The sequence below is a fragment of the Phyllobates terribilis genome, unplaced genomic scaffold (genome assembly GCF_046119375.1).
Source record: "Phyllobates terribilis strain yellow unplaced genomic scaffold, ASM4611937v1 Scaffold_7__3_contigs__length_470593459, whole genome shotgun sequence".
Taxonomy (NCBI): Eukaryota; Metazoa; Chordata; class Amphibia; order Anura; family Dendrobatidae; genus Phyllobates; species Phyllobates terribilis.
Genome location: NW_027362767.1, coordinates 244,157,352 through 244,173,988, shown reverse-complemented (window position 1 = coordinate 244,173,988; position 16,637 = coordinate 244,157,352). Strand labels below are relative to the sequence as shown.

At 48.4% G+C, this 16,637-nt stretch overlaps 1 protein-coding gene across 2 annotated transcripts in view; it reads left to right on the top strand.

The window, feature by feature from the left end:
• The window catches only part of NUP188 (nucleoporin 188), a 41,081-nt gene that overhangs the window by 12,796 nt on the left and 11,648 nt on the right, over positions 1-16,637 (top strand). For both annotated transcript variants that reach the window (XM_073640077.1, XM_073640078.1), the window contains exons 9-30: positions 604-815; positions 2,079-2,190; positions 2,270-2,470; positions 2,551-2,640; positions 2,720-2,785; positions 3,872-3,991; positions 4,085-4,211; positions 5,322-5,477; positions 5,567-5,693; positions 5,772-5,859; positions 5,939-6,009; positions 6,249-6,360; positions 6,440-6,560; positions 8,094-8,160; positions 8,254-8,379; positions 8,477-8,610; positions 8,693-8,799; positions 8,886-9,089; positions 9,166-9,335; positions 9,407-9,476; positions 9,556-9,623; positions 10,237-10,429. In XM_073640077.1, coding sequence (XP_073496178.1) covers positions 604-815; positions 2,079-2,190; positions 2,270-2,470; positions 2,551-2,640; positions 2,720-2,785; positions 3,872-3,991; positions 4,085-4,211; positions 5,322-5,477; positions 5,567-5,693; positions 5,772-5,859; positions 5,939-6,009; positions 6,249-6,360; positions 6,440-6,560; positions 8,094-8,160; positions 8,254-8,379; positions 8,477-8,610; positions 8,693-8,799; positions 8,886-9,089; positions 9,166-9,335; positions 9,407-9,476; positions 9,556-9,623; positions 10,237-10,429 — 2,742 coding nt within the window. The remainder of the gene's footprint in view (positions 1-603; positions 816-2,078; positions 2,191-2,269; positions 2,471-2,550; positions 2,641-2,719; positions 2,786-3,871; positions 3,992-4,084; positions 4,212-5,321; positions 5,478-5,566; positions 5,694-5,771; positions 5,860-5,938; positions 6,010-6,248; positions 6,361-6,439; positions 6,561-8,093; positions 8,161-8,253; positions 8,380-8,476; positions 8,611-8,692; positions 8,800-8,885; positions 9,090-9,165; positions 9,336-9,406; positions 9,477-9,555; positions 9,624-10,236; positions 10,430-16,637) is intronic.

The following is a 16,637-nucleotide window of genomic DNA, read 5'->3' as shown; positions in this document are numbered from 1 at the left end:
GGGCACAGCACGCCTTAAATGCCACTGTGAAAGATTAAAAGCAGCATTTAAAGGGTTAACAGCAGCGATGGAGCTGCTGTCAGAGGCTGGCTGTGTAACAAATATTAAAAAAAAAAATACATATATACATGTTTGGTGTCTGCATACTCATACTGACCTGGGGAATCATATTGCATGGTCAGTTTTAACGTATAGTAAATAAAAACCCAAAAAAACTATTGCAGAATTGCCCTTTTTTTTTACTATTTCACCACACTTTGATTTTTTTTCCCCTCATTTCCAGTACATAACATGATAAAATGAATAGTGTCAGTAAAAAGTAAAACTCGTTCCGCAAATAACAAACCCTCGTAAGACTATGTGGACGGAACAATAAAAGAGTGTTAGCTCTTGGAAGTAGGGAAAAAAAACAAAAGCGCAAAAAATGCAAAATCGTCCCTTTGGGAAGGGGTTAATACTCTCATTACTATATACTTGGTGCATATTTGGGAATCGGTATTCTTGCATTTTCTCTATATTGGTACCTTTTTGACTTTTCTTAAATATCATCTTCCATCCACAAACACCAGAGCTGATGTTTTTTCCTCCGCTTTGTTCTGTTAGACCGAGCGTCAGGTGTCCCGGTGGTTTGCTCAGAGTCTACGAGAGCAGGCAATGCTGCTGGAGATCATCTTCCTCTATTATGCCTACTTTGCCATCTCCCCCTCCAACCTCCTGGCACTCGCCAAGCTGTTCAAGGAACAAGGGTTTGGACGGAGACAACAAAATCGTCACTTGATTGAGCAGAGCTTGGACCCTTTAATAGACCGAATCGGGTGAGTGATCGTAATCGCACGTCAGCGGGTCCTGCGATCGTTTACATTAGCTTTAGATTAAAGGAAGACGCTGGTAAAAAAAATGATTTCTTACACTAAGCCTATAGGGCCAGTATCCTTTATGTCTAGGAGATGCTGGGTGCGCACCTGCTCGGAGAACAAGCTTCCATTTTTCTGCATCCAGGCAGACGATAAGAGGAATTCTGGTCCCCATATTAGTGCTGGTCTCAGAATTCGGACTCCCCCCTCCCCCATCTGTCAGACGTTCAAGGGATATGCATGTTGTACAGTTATAGCATATCCTCGGGATATGCTATAAATTGTTATGAGATGTGGTTCTGCCTAGTGGGACCCAGATCTATCTTGTAGACAGGTTCCCGTACAGCATTGCCATCGATGGTTGGAATTCCCGGACAAATAAATGGGGATTCTGTAGAGTTGGGCAGATCGATTCACGGGGACTCCTGTCCATCATCCAAGGTCAGTAGTCTCTGGCCGCCGGACAGGAGGCCTGTGAATCTCTTATGAATCTATTCATCTGTGCATCACGCCGCGATAATGACGTTACGCTAGCTCTGCTATCTAATCAAACGCTGCGCCGAGGATCCCGAATACAGGAGATTTGCGTCTACTGATTTGGCCTATGGGTCGTAGTTCCACAAATTTTTATGCCGCTGCTCAACTTCAGTGCCGTGCATCAAGGTCCTGTTTTTAATACATGCAGGTCCCATTGGAGGGTACTGCATTCACTATACATTTATTACAAACCCGCAGATAGTTGTCAGGATTCCAGTTGTCCTTTCTCCAATTTGACCACTAGTGGCTGCTATTGTTCACCTTAATAATTGTGCTGCAATCCCACTCCTTACCACTGAAGGTTGCTGTTGTGTTCTGCAATTGGCCCTATACTAAGATGTCAGATTCTGAACCTGTGGGATCCATCTTGTTTCCTGTTTGGGCTTACTTAAAGTCGCATGGATCTCTCACTCATTGCTTGAGTATTGTGTCTAGCTGTTAGCCTAGTTTCCAGTCTCCAAACTCCTGAACATTTTTACCTAGATTGTTCTCACCTATCTACGGATTGTTTCCTACAACGAACTCTTTTGTTAACTCCAAGAACTTCTACTACCGCTTGCTGTTCCTGCTCATACTTCTTCAGCCACTGGTTTCCAGCAGTACTACGCCTGTCTCGTAACAGTAAGAAGCACGGCCTCTGGTCTGTCTTGTTTTCAGTATCTTATGATTCCTCCTTTTGTATTTCAGATATTTTGAAGTTCTCATCCTGTTAGAAGGAATCGACATGGACTCTCTGCAGGATTACGTTTTCAAGGATGAGCTCGAGCACCCTTTTACCAATGAGCAGCAGTTCTGTAAGGTGAGGTTTGCCATGATAAGCCCTGTATGGGACTTGTTATCCACCGTCTGACCAGATCCTGTTAATGCCAACTCCGCAGGACATGGACAACATCTTGCTAACGTTTGGGGATATCCCTCACCACGCTCCCGTCCTCCTGGCCTGGGCTCTGCTGCGACATACTCTGAGTCCAGATGAAGCGGCCACGACCATCCGGAAAATGGGCAGCATTGCCGTCCAGCTCCACGTCTTCAAGTATTTGACAAGTATGCTGCGAGCCCTCGGTAGTGGCGAGAATAATGTAAGAATCCATTGCAAGGTTGAGCAGGATTTTTCTAAACGACATGATTATAATTATTATTCTTTTCATTACTGTTGCAGTGTACCACCAGCACGGCATGTCTGTGCGTCTACAGTCTGCTGTGTTTCGCCTTGACTTCCATGGAAGAGCATACTCTGGGCAAACAGCAGGTAAAAGTTGGAATATAGATCTATACTTATACAATCGCATTAGTATTAATCCATTTATTAAATAATATTATCTTGTCAGGATATTATTGATACGGCTTGTCAAGTGCTGACCGCCCCGAACCTCTCAGATCTCTTCTGGAATACGGTGAGTGCGGTTTTGGAGAGCTTTTGACATGTCGTAGAGATATGTCAGAAGTTTTAGTCAGTGGGAGTCCCAAGTGCTAAAATGAAGGAGCAGAAGCACTCAGACGAACCCTCCTTTCCCCTGAGACTGAAGGCGAGCTCAATAGAAAGTCTGCCTTCAGTCTCTGAGAAGAGCTGCACTCGGTGGGTTGAGCTTGTCTCTTCCTTTTGTTTTGACAGTCTCAGCACCTGGACCCCAACCCGAGCAAATCTTCTGACATGTCAGAAGTTTTGTAAAAGTTCATTAACACTTTAAAGGGGGTGCCTACTACTTGGATAACCCCTTCTTTAATTTCCAAATCAAACAAGAAAAGCTTATACTCCCCTCCTGTGCCGCTGTCGATGCGGGGTTTCCCAGTGGTCGCGTGACATTGATCAGCAGCCGCTAATGGACTGCAGCACTCGCACCTCTCTGGACTTCAAAGTTTCGTCTAAGGGAAGTGTGAGCGGAGCAGCCCAGAAATACTGGAAGACCCGGCATTCACATTGCTGAAACAGCGCTTGTGCGGGAGGAGAGCGTAAGCTTTTCTTGTTTTATTCGGGATACTCTGGAATTCAAGACTGGATTGTTCAAGTAGTGGACAATCCCTGTAAGCAGGATCTGCATATCTATTTAAAGGACCAGTGCTGTGAGGTTTTGTTTTTTTTATTTCTCCCTTTGGGGCTTGCATGAATGCAATATATTCACTGGTCGCTGTTTCAGCGGAGCTCGGGTCCGTTCCAGCATCTTGTGACCGCATTTGTAACCTGACAATTTTCATGGTCTTTAAATTTGCTTAAAACGAGTCAATGAGGCCCAGAAGGCACTGAGGAAGTATACGCCGCCTCCACACATTGGGTTACACATGCCGCTACAGGACGCTAGAATGGTACCGAACTCCACCGAGAACGGCAGGAAACTACAACCGATGAGTTCATTGCACATACACACATGAGTGCTACCTCCGGAGTGCTCCTTTAAAGATTCTTGGACCTTGTTGTATTAGTGTGTATCTGTCCTTCGCTGTAACGCCCCCTGGTTTGTGATTACTTACATGTCTTCCTGCAGGACACCACCATAGGCCTTGGCATCTTACTCGACAGCGTGTGTACAATGTTCCCTTATCAGCTGTCTCCGCTGCTCCAGCTCTTCACTGCTCTCGTCTCAAACAAGTCCACGGCTCGGAAGGTAACAAGCAGCTAAATGTCCGACATATCGCGGCTCTTTATATAATAAAATCATTGCATTTAGTTCAAGTTGTGTTGTGCGTTTTCCCCCCAGGCCTATAGCTTCCTGGATAGGATGGCGTTTTACACCGAGCATTATAAGCACAAGCCCCACGATGTCATGTCACACGATGATGAGACGCTCTGGAGGAGACAGAGCACTAAACTGCTGTACGCTTTAGGTAATCGCCGGACTTCCACGTATAATATGTTTTGTGTGAGATCAAAATGGGCTGCTCTATGATCAGTGACCCAACAATGTCAGAAGCTTCTTAAAATGATGGTACCTTTATGGAGGACCTTTAACTAGTTTGTGAAACCGGCCACATCCTGGAATAGCAGCTGCAGAGCTGAATAAAACATCAGGTATATTTTTTAATTTCTCATCTCTGTGTGATATGAAAATACTGAGGTGTCCAACCAGGTTGCACGGATCTCAAGCTGTGTGACATTACAAACACCGCTTTGCATCTATCCCAGACGTCGGGGAATACTGCAGAGCGGTGTATGTAATGTCACACAGCTCTGCTCTCCTCCTGCGCTTGTAACCCCAGCACATGAGTCTGACCTGGTTAGTAACATCGATCTTACCAGATCACACAGAGAAAGTCTGTTCTCACCTTCTCTGGGGGCTTCTCCCTTTTTTTTTTTTTTTTTTTTCTTTCTCCTGTATGATGACCCTTTAATTATACAGTAGCTACACAATGTAGATGAGAAATTAAAAAAAATAATTAAATCTATTTAGCTCTGCAGCCGCTGTCTATAATGTGGCCGATTTTAACATGTTAAAGGTCCTCTTTGTCCACTTTCAAAAAACGTTTGGGGGCAAACTTTGGTAGTTATAAAAATCAGACTGAGCATTACTTACCCTCCCTGGGTCACACACCGACTCTCCTCTGCTTCTCTGCTCTCTTTTTAGTGTTGTCTAAGGGGGTGAGTAATGCTCTGTTTTTTTAATAAACACAAAGTTTATACCCAAAAGTTTTGTGAAAAGGGACGACCCCCTTTAAGTTATGGTTGCACGCAGCCACTGCAAGTGGGCGCTTATTGCAAGTGGATTTATATAGCTCCGTTAAAGGGAATCTGTCACCAAGTTTGACCTTCGCCTCACATATAAGCGCTTATAGCTCAATGAAAGATGGCCTCATTGCCTCAATCTTGAAGAATCCGCTCTCCTAGTTGGGGGCGTCCTACTGTATATTTCCATTTATTTCATGTATACGGTTCTCCTTTTTTATTCTTGTATCACACGGTAGGACAGTCATTATTATGGCCTCTCATTTCTGTTTTAGGACTGGGCCAGACCAATCTGCGTATTCCTCAGGGGACAGTCGGTCAGGTGATGTCTGAGGAGCGCGGCTTCTTCGTGCGCTGGGAATACTCGTTCAGCAGCTGGACCCTCTTCACCTGCGAGGTCGAGATGCTTCTTCACGTGGTGTCCACAGCTGGTAAGAGATGCCTTCCTTTGTCTCATCCTGCGGCATTGAGTGGTTCCGTTTCGCTCATCTTCTCCTCTCCATCTTCTTCTTCTCTCCAGACGTTATCCTGCATTGTCACAGAGTAAAGCCCATCATTGACCTTGTGCACAAAGTTATTAACACTGACCTGTCCATCGCGGATTACCTTCTGCCCATCACTTCTCGGATTTACATGCTGTTGCAGAGGTAGGCAGTAGGGGAAGGTGAAGCTGCAGGGGGAGTTATATAACCGGACGTGGATGATCATTACACTTTTCTTACCAGATTAACAACAGTCATGAACCCGCCGATGGATTTCATAGCCTCCTGCGTGAACTGCCTGACTGCTTTAGCTACACGGATGCCCGGAAAGGTGAGGACAGATTATGCCCTTGTTAAATATCTTGCAAACTAATATGGATCTCTCAACGCCTTGTTTCATCCTACTCCAGGTATGGACAGATTTGCACCACACAGGATTTCTTCCATTTGCTGCCAGTTCTTCGTCGGGACACATTATCAGGTAGTGTTATACAACTCCTGGGGGGGTTTGTAGCTCCCTGTGTCTCCCCCCCCCCCCCCCCCATTCATTCCAACTTTACCCGTCCATGATTCATGGACCGGCCATGGGTCTCCCGAACCTGTCCAGATTGGTTCAGGAGACCTGCGACCAAGTCGTACATCATGGTCTGTGCATGCAGCATTGCTCTAATTTTACACTTTCCAATATTTTAGTTTTTTTTCTCCTTTTTTTTGACACAGCACTGAAAACATGAATGCAGGAGGATACGGTACACTGCTGGGGATTGAGCAGTCGCACGGAGAATACAGTGTCACAATCTCATTCCTCCGCCTTATTACTACATTAGTGAAGGTATGACTTTGTGGAACAGCAGAGAAATTTGTGTGTGTTCTGTAAATTCTCAGCTTTTAATTTTCAGATTTTTTTCTAGGGTCAATTGGGCAATATGCAAAGTCAGGGACTCGTGCCATGCATTCTGTTCGTGTTACGAGAAATGCTTCCTAATTACCACAGGTGGCGCTACAACTCTCATGGAGTGAGGGAAAACCTTGGTATGTGATCTGTCTTTTTTTTATAAAGCAGGCGGCATGAATCAGATCCCTGCTGCGTGATTGCAGAAAAGCATATATTACTCTGATTCCTGCCGCAGCGGTTTGGGCAGCATGAATCTGATGACCAGTTCCCTTGATGCGCTCCCCAGTCCAGTTAGCGCTCCACAACCCCTCTCTTTTGCTCTTGAGTGACATCAGTGGTGGGATTTTGGTTAGATGATACAACCATTGTTCAAAGGTAGAGGGATGGAGTTGTAGAGCCCCTAAAGGGGGTTTCTGGATTCCTCCGGATGCACTTTATTAAAAAAATATATATTAAAGTTGTGCTTTTCTCATCCTCCCCAGGTTCGACTCTGTCTCCTCCGCTGCTCTCGGTGTCTGTTATTGTCTGCAGCGCTGTCATCCTGTCCATAGCATTGCCGCCAAACATTGAGCTCAGCCGCTCTGCCTGAGTGGCCTGAAAAGGCCACTGAGCTCACTGATTGGCTGCAGCGCTGTTGATGTGTTGTGAGCACTGCAGACAATAACAGACACTGCGAGCAGCGGTGGAGACTCAGCGCTGGACTTGGGGAGGGTGAGCAAAGTGCAGTTTGTTTGTTTTTAAAACTGGAAATCCAGTTTAATACAGCGAGCCAAGAGCGCTCTACATTTAGGGACTACAAACATTTTTGTATTTAAGGGGTATCCCAGAATTGCAAATTATCCCCTATCCCTAGATTAAGTAATTGCTGATTGCCCGGGGACCCTCAGCGAACTAAAAAAAAATGGGAGTATTGAACTTCTGATCTGACTGGAGCGGATGTTCGAATGCTTGTCATCCGCTCCATTCATTCTCTATGGGTTCTTACTGCTGGAGAAAATGCAGTACAGTGCTCCACTGTCTTCTGCAGTCCTATAGACAATGCATGGAGTGGAGGCCGAGCGTGCAAACCTCTGCCCCATTCAAGACTGGGCTCTGCATAGCCACGTTCTAATCCCCGTTCTTGGGATCATTGTGGGACCCATGGCCGTACCCAAGCATAATCAGATAATGACCCCCCCCCATTCAATGGCTAGCAGATGACTTGCAGTTATGGGAATAACGCCTTAATTTTGCAGCTCACACGGTGCAGTGAGGTATGGATAAATTCTTCTACATCTAGTGCTATCAGCAACCTAGATTGGTAGAGTAATGTAGCCGGGGCCATATGTCCTAATAGAGCATATGGACGTCACTGACAAGGCGACACCTCACTGCCGTGCTGGACATTGGAAGACTGTATAGATAGTGTAGGTCATCAATATGAAATCCTAGAATACCCCTAGTAGTCCTCATATGACTAATGCCTGAAGGTTTATTTGAGAGCGTCCCTTTATCAGCTACTCACTGGGTAGGTGATAAGTGTCTGGATGTTGGGGGTCTGCTGAAGACCATAGATCACTACAGTCACATGGGACCGTATACCTGGCACTATACGGTCCTCTCCTTTATTGTATATGCAGTTACTATGTCATTTTTGACTCTACAAATGTCGTCGTCTTTTTTTTTTTCAGGGTACCTGATCTTGAATCTGATTCATGCCATCCTCAACCTGTGCCCGGACCTGGATCCACAAAGCAGGTAATTGGTGCTATATCCCATCAGTCCTTCCACCCGCCATTTACATATCGTGATCAAAGGTAACATCCTTATACCTATATCCATTGCCCGCAGCCCCCCAAATCTGCAGAGCTTGTGCATCTTCAGTCTGACAAACACCGAGGCAGGACAGGCCGTCATTAACATCATGGGGATCGGTGTGGATACAATCAACGTGGTCATGGCCTCTCAGGCCGGCAGGTGAGTGGCGACATAGCTGGTGATTTATCGAGGTGACTCCTACTCGGGGGTTGTTTCTTTTACTCCTCCTTCAATCCCTTTTTTCTTCCCATGTCAGCAGTGGAACCGAAGGACAAGGTCAGATGTTAATCCAGACGGTTAAATTGGCATTTTCCATAACCAACAATGTCATCCGTTTGAAGCCGCCGTCTTGTGGTGTGTCCCCCTTGGAGCAGGCGCTCACGCAGCATGGTGCGTCAGGTTTCCATACAGGCGACAGTGTATTTATGGTTTTCTTTTTGGGTCTCTGAATAGTATTTTGCTCTATCACCAGGAGCTCACGGAAACAACCTGATTGCAGTCCTGGCCAAATATATTTACCATAAGTACGATGCCTCGTTACCCCGGCTGGCCATACAACTGCTGAAGCGTCTGGCGACTGTAAGTGGTTTTTTTTTCTTATTTTTAATGATTTTGTAAATTTTTGCTCTTCTTAATAGAAAGTGCATCTATGATTGGTTATTTAGGTGGCCCCCATGTCTGTGTACGCCTGTCTGGGAAGTGACGCGGCTGCTATCCGGGATGCCTTTCTCAACCGCCTGCAGTGCAGCATAGAGGACATGCAGATCAAAGTGATGATTCTGGAATTTCTCACCGTCGCTGTAGAGACCCAGCCGGGGCTGATTGAGCTTTTCCTGAATTTAGAGGTGAAAGATACTAATGGAACCAAGGTAAGGAATGGTAATGGTGGAGAACGCTCCCATTTTTTTTCATCGTATTTTACATTTTTATTCTCTTTAAATTCAGGAGTATAGTTTGGGGCAGTGGAGCTGTCTGCAAGTTGTCCTGGACCTAATAGATCTCCAGAAATCTGACCGGTTTTGGTGCACGCCTCAGCTACACCGCTCCGCCATTGCTTTCCTGCACGCCTTATGGCAGGATCGTCGTGACAGTGCCATGACAGTCCTAAGAACCAAGTGAGTTACAAAAGTTACGTATCGGATGTTTTCAATGGATCATGCAGGTAAAAGTCATTCTTCTACTCTAGGCCCAATTTCTGGGAGAACCTGACAGCTCCTCTCTTCGGGACACTTGTGCCCCCCTCCGAATCTTCAGACGTAAGTGCATTACATGACTATATTGTGTAAAGTGATGTGACGTGTCCTCCCGACTTACTGATCTGCTATACTTTTCCAGCTGAGCGTCCTGGAGACCTGCGCCTTCATCATGAGGATCATCTGCCTGGAGATCTTCTACGCTGTCCAGTATGTGATCCTGGTGAAACCTTTTAACTGGACACCAGACTTTTCTGTTTTATACGTTTTATCTCGTGAATTCACAATTCTGGAGCATCTTTTCTTAGAACTGTACATTAGGATAACTCCTCCTGGAAATGTGACTTTAATGGCTGTCATCAGTCGTCTTGTCAGTTAGGTGTGTCCTGCACATTCTGGTTTTGTAGGAATACATCCCCTTTGACAAGAGGAATGGTGGCGTATGAATTAAATTATACTTTTTCAGGAGGAATAGCAGAGGAATGCAAAGTACTAAAAAAAAAAAAAAAAAAACGCTCCAGAATTCTTTTGAGAAAGTCTGATGTACTGTCACTACTTGTCCGGAGAGCTCCCCGGCCCCTTAGATTTGCTGCATTACGGCTCATTCAGATGTCCGTGAAACTCTGTCCGAGCAAGGACTGTCCACGGGTCACCCGACCCATGCTCCACACCCTCTTATATGCGTATGAAGCTGTCGATCTCTGGTCGGGAGATCTGCGGACAGTCCATGCTTTGCAGACGTCTGCATGAGCCTTTACACAGACTCTTTACCTTGCTACATGTCTGCCTTCATTTACTCTTCCTGATCCTCTTCCCCGTGTAGTGGATCACTGGACAAGTCTCTGAAGAGCATTCTTGAGAAATTCTCCAAGGATGGACGCTTTACCTACTGGTCCAATTACATGCACTCGCTGGTGCAACGCGTTGCGGAGACGGAGGGCAGCTGCAGTTCTCTCACGGAGTACCAGATGCTGCTGTCCGCCTGGCGAATCCTGCTCATCATTTCCACACACTATGTACGTACAGAGAGAACATTATCAGATCAACAAGTACTATTAGATTTGCTTACGGTCTATGGGTGATTTAGAGTCATGAAGAATCCCCTGTCCTCATGTCCTGTTAGGGCTTGGGACCTCTTCTATTAACTAGAGCAGAGAGTTTCATGAGTGTGGTAAATTTACGATACTCAAAATCTATTGGGGACAGAGGCTGAGAACCTGTCCTGACAACCTGCGGACATTGGTCGTGATCAGGACAGAGTTTCATCATCTGGAACCAAGGGTGGGTGAGAAAGTGAGACACAATTTTTGCCGTCTATAACATCCATCAAATGGAGTCTGTCAGCAAAAATGACTGCTCAAACCAAGCACAGGGTTTCAGTGCACCCTTGGAGTGACAAAACGGATGAATGCATATTGCCACTTACTTTTAGGCTATGTGCCCACGATGCAGAAATGAAGCAGAAAATTTCTGCATCTCCCTGGCAGAAAAAACGCATGCAGATTGACAAGCGCTTTCCAGGCGATAGCATCACTTGGGAAGTGCTTGACAACTAGGTCACACTGTATAAATCCATGCAAACAGCATGGATTTATACAGTGTGAACCGTAAAAATTAAAACAAATAAAGCTATACTCACCCCCGAGGCCCCGGTGTGTGCAGCAGCGCTCGTTCCTGTCTGGTTCCCGGCTGCCGGCATATCGCGAGACAGAGCGGTGAAGGGCCTGCGGTCACATGACTGTGACGTCACCGCAGGTCCTCAAGCGATGTCGGCATTCAGAGAGAAGACGTCGGACAGGTGAATATAACTTTATTTATTTTATTCTTTTTTTTACAGGTACCTTGGTACCCAGGTCTGGATGAGAGTCTCCTCTCCTCCAGAACTGGGTACCATCCGCACATAGAGACGCATAGAAGCCGCTTGAACAAATGTACAGTCGCGGTTTCTATGCTTTTCAATGCAAGTCAATGGCGGGGCTTCCGCTGCGCTACCGCAAAATTAAATGACATGCTGCGGATTTTTGTACGCAGCATAAACGCTGCGGAAAAATCCGCAGCATGTGCATAGAACATGCGGAATCCCCTTGGGGACCATGGGGTGCGGATTACCTAGCGTTTCACAAGCGTTTACGCTGCGGAAATTCCGCAGCATAAACACTTGAAAAACGCTACGTGGGCACCCAGCCTGAGGAGTTTACAGTGTGAGATAGAGATATATACACACGTGGGCACCCAGCCTTATATTTTCCTTTTTTTTTTTTTTTTTTCTCTTCTCTGGCTCCTGTAATACCGGGGTGATCAATAAAGGTAGAGGAGGGTGATAGTAGATGCAAAATAAGTTGGTAAGAAGGTGCACTGAACTGCTCGGCCATGCCAAGGGTGCACAGACAGCATGTGCTTGGTTTGAACAGTAATTTCTTTATCGCTTCATTGGGGGACACAGGACCATGGGTGTATGCTGTTGTCGCTAGGAGGTTGACACTAGGCAAAAAAAGAAAAAAGCTCCTCCTCCACATTATACACCCGACTACAGGCACCAAGCTCACCAGTTTAAGTTTAGTGTCTGTAGGAGGTAGACCTGGATCCTACTGATCCAACCCTGTTGTGTTTTATTAACATTTCTTCTTTATTTTTCAGATACAGCTCTTCAGGGTTAACAGGGAACACTGCGTCCCCTGTTATCCCCATTCTCAAGCGACCGAGAGAGCAGTGTGGCATTCCCCACATCGCCCACTCTCGGACCCGCTGGGCAGGACCTATCCCTTGTCACCCCCAGGTGTCTCAGGGTGATTCCTGGTGGCCAGTCCTTGCCTGTTCCCCACCCCAGCCCCCTCCTCGGAGCGGCCTGGGAGGGAGACGGTGGTCACTACGGTGACCTTCCCCCCAGATTCTGGGGTTGACACCGTCTCCTGCACTGTCCAGGACCGGTCAGTGCGGGAAGGAGGAAGAGCCAGGATCCCCCCTATCCACAGAGGACCTCCTGTGTCCATCCTCAGAGGGAAAGAGGAAGAAGAGTACTCGGGAAAGGTACAATCCCTCCCTGCTGCCTCCTCAGCCCCAGGTCCCTCACATCTCACGGCTATGGCACAGAGTTGCCTGCCAGCAGGCCCCGTAAATCCTGGGATATTAATGGGGGCATCACATTTCCCCACCGACGCTCACTTACAGCAGCTCTTGGCCATGCCCCCTCTCCATCACAGGACACCAGGAAGCGAACCGGGGGCCTCGGACTCACAGCATAGCATGGCGTCCCCCACAGCCCCCCCCCCCCCCTTTCTCTGTCCTTTTTTGCGCGGCATTTCTGCCCGCGTTTTCTCTGTCGGGGGGGGCGGCTCGGGGTGGGCGTTACTCTTTCCGGTGGGTATACGCCCCTCCCGGAAACCGGCCAATCAGGACCGAGGAGCAATATGACGCTTCCGTCACGCCCACTTTTATCCCGGGGGCCTATCAGCGGCCGAGTTCTTAAGCCCGCCCCCATCCCTTCTGCCTATCGGAGCTTTGGCTCCCCTAGCTTGCTCAGGGCAGCACGCTTTGCTCCGGCTCCGCCCCTCTACGCTGCTCTCGGTCTGGCTCCGGCTGCATCATTCTGTGACTGCCTCATCATCGCAGCCCTGCTCCTATCGCCGCTACTCTGGACTTTCCGATGTGGGATACGGGACCGTGCCTATTCCAGACTGGGTAGGCCCTACTCTGGCACCTACACACACCACAGGCTCCCTCCTCTGCAGTTTTCCTGGTTAGGCACATATGCCCAAACCCAGGGAGCTTTCTGTCCGTCCCACTCACACAGTCACATACTATGCCTGTGCTCTTTGCAGTACTAAGTGGCCCGCGGGTCTGACAACGGCTTTCTGCTCGACCTGCAAGCCTCCCACCATGCTGGCACCCCAAGATCCCCCCCCGCCGCTCAGGACGAGGTAACTCCCCCTCCTCCAGAGTGGGCTGTTGCTATGTCCCAGTCTGTCTCTGACCTCACCAAGGTTTCTCACTCTCAGAAATGGACTCACACAAGCTCATCCTCCAGATCTCCAGACTCCAAATTGCTTCCTGCATCTCAAACCTCTTCCCCAGAGGTCGCTCCGGGATCAGACACGGCATCAGATTCTGACTCTGGATCCGACACAGACCAATATTCTAGAGTCCAGGACATGGTTGACAGCCTTATATCGGCCGTCAATCAGACTCTGCATGTTAAAGAGGACGAGAGCCCTTCTCAGGGCTACTGTTTCCTTCAAGAGAATCAAGCGCCCGGCACACACCTTTTCTAACCATTCAGAATTTGATGGTGTCTTTCAGAAACAATGGCAGCATCCTGAGAAGCGCTTCACTGGAAAGAAACAGTTAGACATGCTATACCCATTTAACCACGACCTCGTCAGCAGATGGACGGAGTCCCCTTCTGTGGATCGTCCTGTCTCTCATCTCTCGTCTAAGACGGTACTGTACCTTCCAGACGGTTCTTCCCTCAAGGACACTACAAATAGACAGGTTGAGGCCTTGGCTAAGTCAGCCTTCGAGGCCGCTGGCACCTCCTTTTGTCCTTCCTTCGCCTCAACTTGGGTATCAAAAGCAGTCTCTGCATGGGCCAAACAGCTTAGGCAGGGCAGATCGCTGAAGCAGGGAAATATCTCCTCACGACGTCCCTTGACGCCGCTACCTGTTCAGCCCGCGTCTCCAGCAATATCATCGCTATACGTAGGATTCTTTGGCTGAAGGCTTGGAACGCCGACCCGGCCTCCAAGAAATCACTAACAAATCTCCCTTTTCAGGGCTCCAGACTGTTTGGGTCTAAATTAGACCAGATCATCTCTGATGCCACTGGGGGCAAGAGCACTTCCCTTTCCCAGCGTAGACCTAATCGCCCCTTTCCTAGGAAACGTTCCCTTCAGTTCCGGTCCTTTCGTCGGTTCGCTCAACCAGGACCCTCCTCTCAACAGGACCGTACCGCAGCACAGCAGGACAAACGTAAGCCTACCTTTTAGGCCCGCTCCCAACTGGCGCGCAAAGGGTCACTCTTCCAAGCCCTCTGGATCCCGATCACGATCCAACAGATTTTCCTCAGCATGATGGGTCACTCCCACCTGGGATTTCTCCCAGGGTGGGCGGCCGTCTACTTCTGTTCCGAGACCCTTGCGTATCGGCAATAGAGGATGCCTGGGTCAAGGAGGTAGTGACCTCAGGCTACAAGATCGAGTTCAACGCCGTACCAGGAACACGATTACTCTGTCGCCTCATTGGGGGACACAGGACCTTGGGTGTTATGCTGCTGTCCACTAGAAGGCGACACTAGGCTTAATCTGAAAAAGATTAATGGTGGCTCCTCCTCTGCGGTATACACCCCTGGACGGCGTCAGCCATCTTCAGTTTTTGCCTAGTGTCGCAAGGAGGCACACCTAAAAATTTAAAGGAGGAAAATCTCGCAATTCCTCCTCATCATGACTGGCAAACTCTGGAAGACACCACACCTGTAGGCGGCCGTCTTTTGCTCTTTCACCAAGTCTGGCTGCCTATTACAGAGGACAGGTGGGTCCGGGAACTAGTGTCTTCAGGATACAAGATAGAGTTCACTTCCAACTCGCCAAACAGATTTTAAAACTGCCAGCCAAGGCTCGTGCCTTCCACCACACGGTTTCCTCGCTTCTTCAAGCAGGATTCATAGTATCGGTCCCTGCGGCTGAGCGCTTCCAAGGGTTCTACTCGAATCTATTCGTAGTCCCCAAAAAAGACGGCAGCGTACGGCCCATATTGGACCTAAAACAGCTCAACAAATATGTACGGGTACGTCATTTTCGCATGGAGTCCCTTCGGTCCATCATTGCGTCCATGGAAAAGGGAGAATTTCTCTCCTCCATAGACATACAAGACGCATACCTACATATACCAATTGCGCCAGCTCATCAGAGATTTCTCAGGTTCGCAATCGACCAGGAACACTACCAGTTCGTGTCTCCCGTTCGGCTCCCAGAGTGTTTACCAAGGTCATGGCAGTCACCATGGACAGCCTGCACTCCAGAGGCATAATAGTCGTTCCATATCTGGACGATCTCATCAAGGCTCCCACCTTCAAGGACTGCGAAATCAACGTCTCAATCACAATCGACATTCTGAGCCGTTTGGGCTGGTTAGTTAACTTGAAAAAGTCATCACCAACCCCGAGTCAGTCTCTGACCTTCTTGGGAATGTTATTCAACACCCTCAAGGGTTTAGTACTCCTCCCCAAGCACAAAGCACTGCCTCTCCGTATAGGAGTCAGCACCTTACTTCGCAAACCCCCTCGGTCTCTCCGGTTTGCCATGAGAGTCCTTGGCAGGATGGTGGCGGCAATAGAAGCGGTCCCATTTGCCCAGCTTCACCTCAGGCCTCTCCAACTAGCCATCCTCAAGTCATGTGACAGGAACCCTTTTTCTCTCGACAGGGAGTTTCAGTTGACGTCTTCAACCAGGAGGTCCCTGCACTGGTGGCTCAAGCCAACCTCACTAACAAAGGGGAAATCCTTTCTCATGGGTCAATGGAAAGTTCTGACCACCGATGTGAGCCTGACGGGTTGGGGTGCGGTACACCTACACCACAGAGCACAGGGCAAGTGGTCCCCAACAGAAGCGACCATGCCCATCAACATCTTGGAAATTCGTGCCATTCTCCTGGCGTTGAGAGCCTTCCATCACTTACTGGCAGCCTCTCACATCAGAATACAGTCAGACAATGCCACGGCTGTGGCATATATAAATCACTAAGGGGGGACCCGCATTGCCCAGGCTATGCGAGAAGTGACACACATTCTCCACTGGGCAGAAGACACAGGTTCGGTTCTCTCTGCGGTCCACATTCCGGGTGTGGACACCTGGGAAGCAGACTTCCCCAGCCAGCAGGGAATGGACTCGGGAGAGTGGTCTCTCCATCCCGAAGTTTTTCACCAGATCTGGCATCGCTGGGGGACTCCGGACGTGGACCTAATGGCATCCCACTTCAATGCCAAGGTCTCCAACTTCATGGCCAGAACACACAACCCGTGGTCGCTGGGAGCGGACGCCCTGGTTCAGGGCTGGACTCCGTTTCAGCTCCTGTACATCTTCCCCTGATATCCAGAGTGGTGAGGAAGATCAAGCAAGAGGGAGTTCCAACCATCCTCATCGCACCAGACTGGCCCAGACGTACGTGGTATGCCGACATCGTGCAGCTTACAGCAGACGTCCCCTGGCGTCTCCCCGACCGCCCAGATCTTCT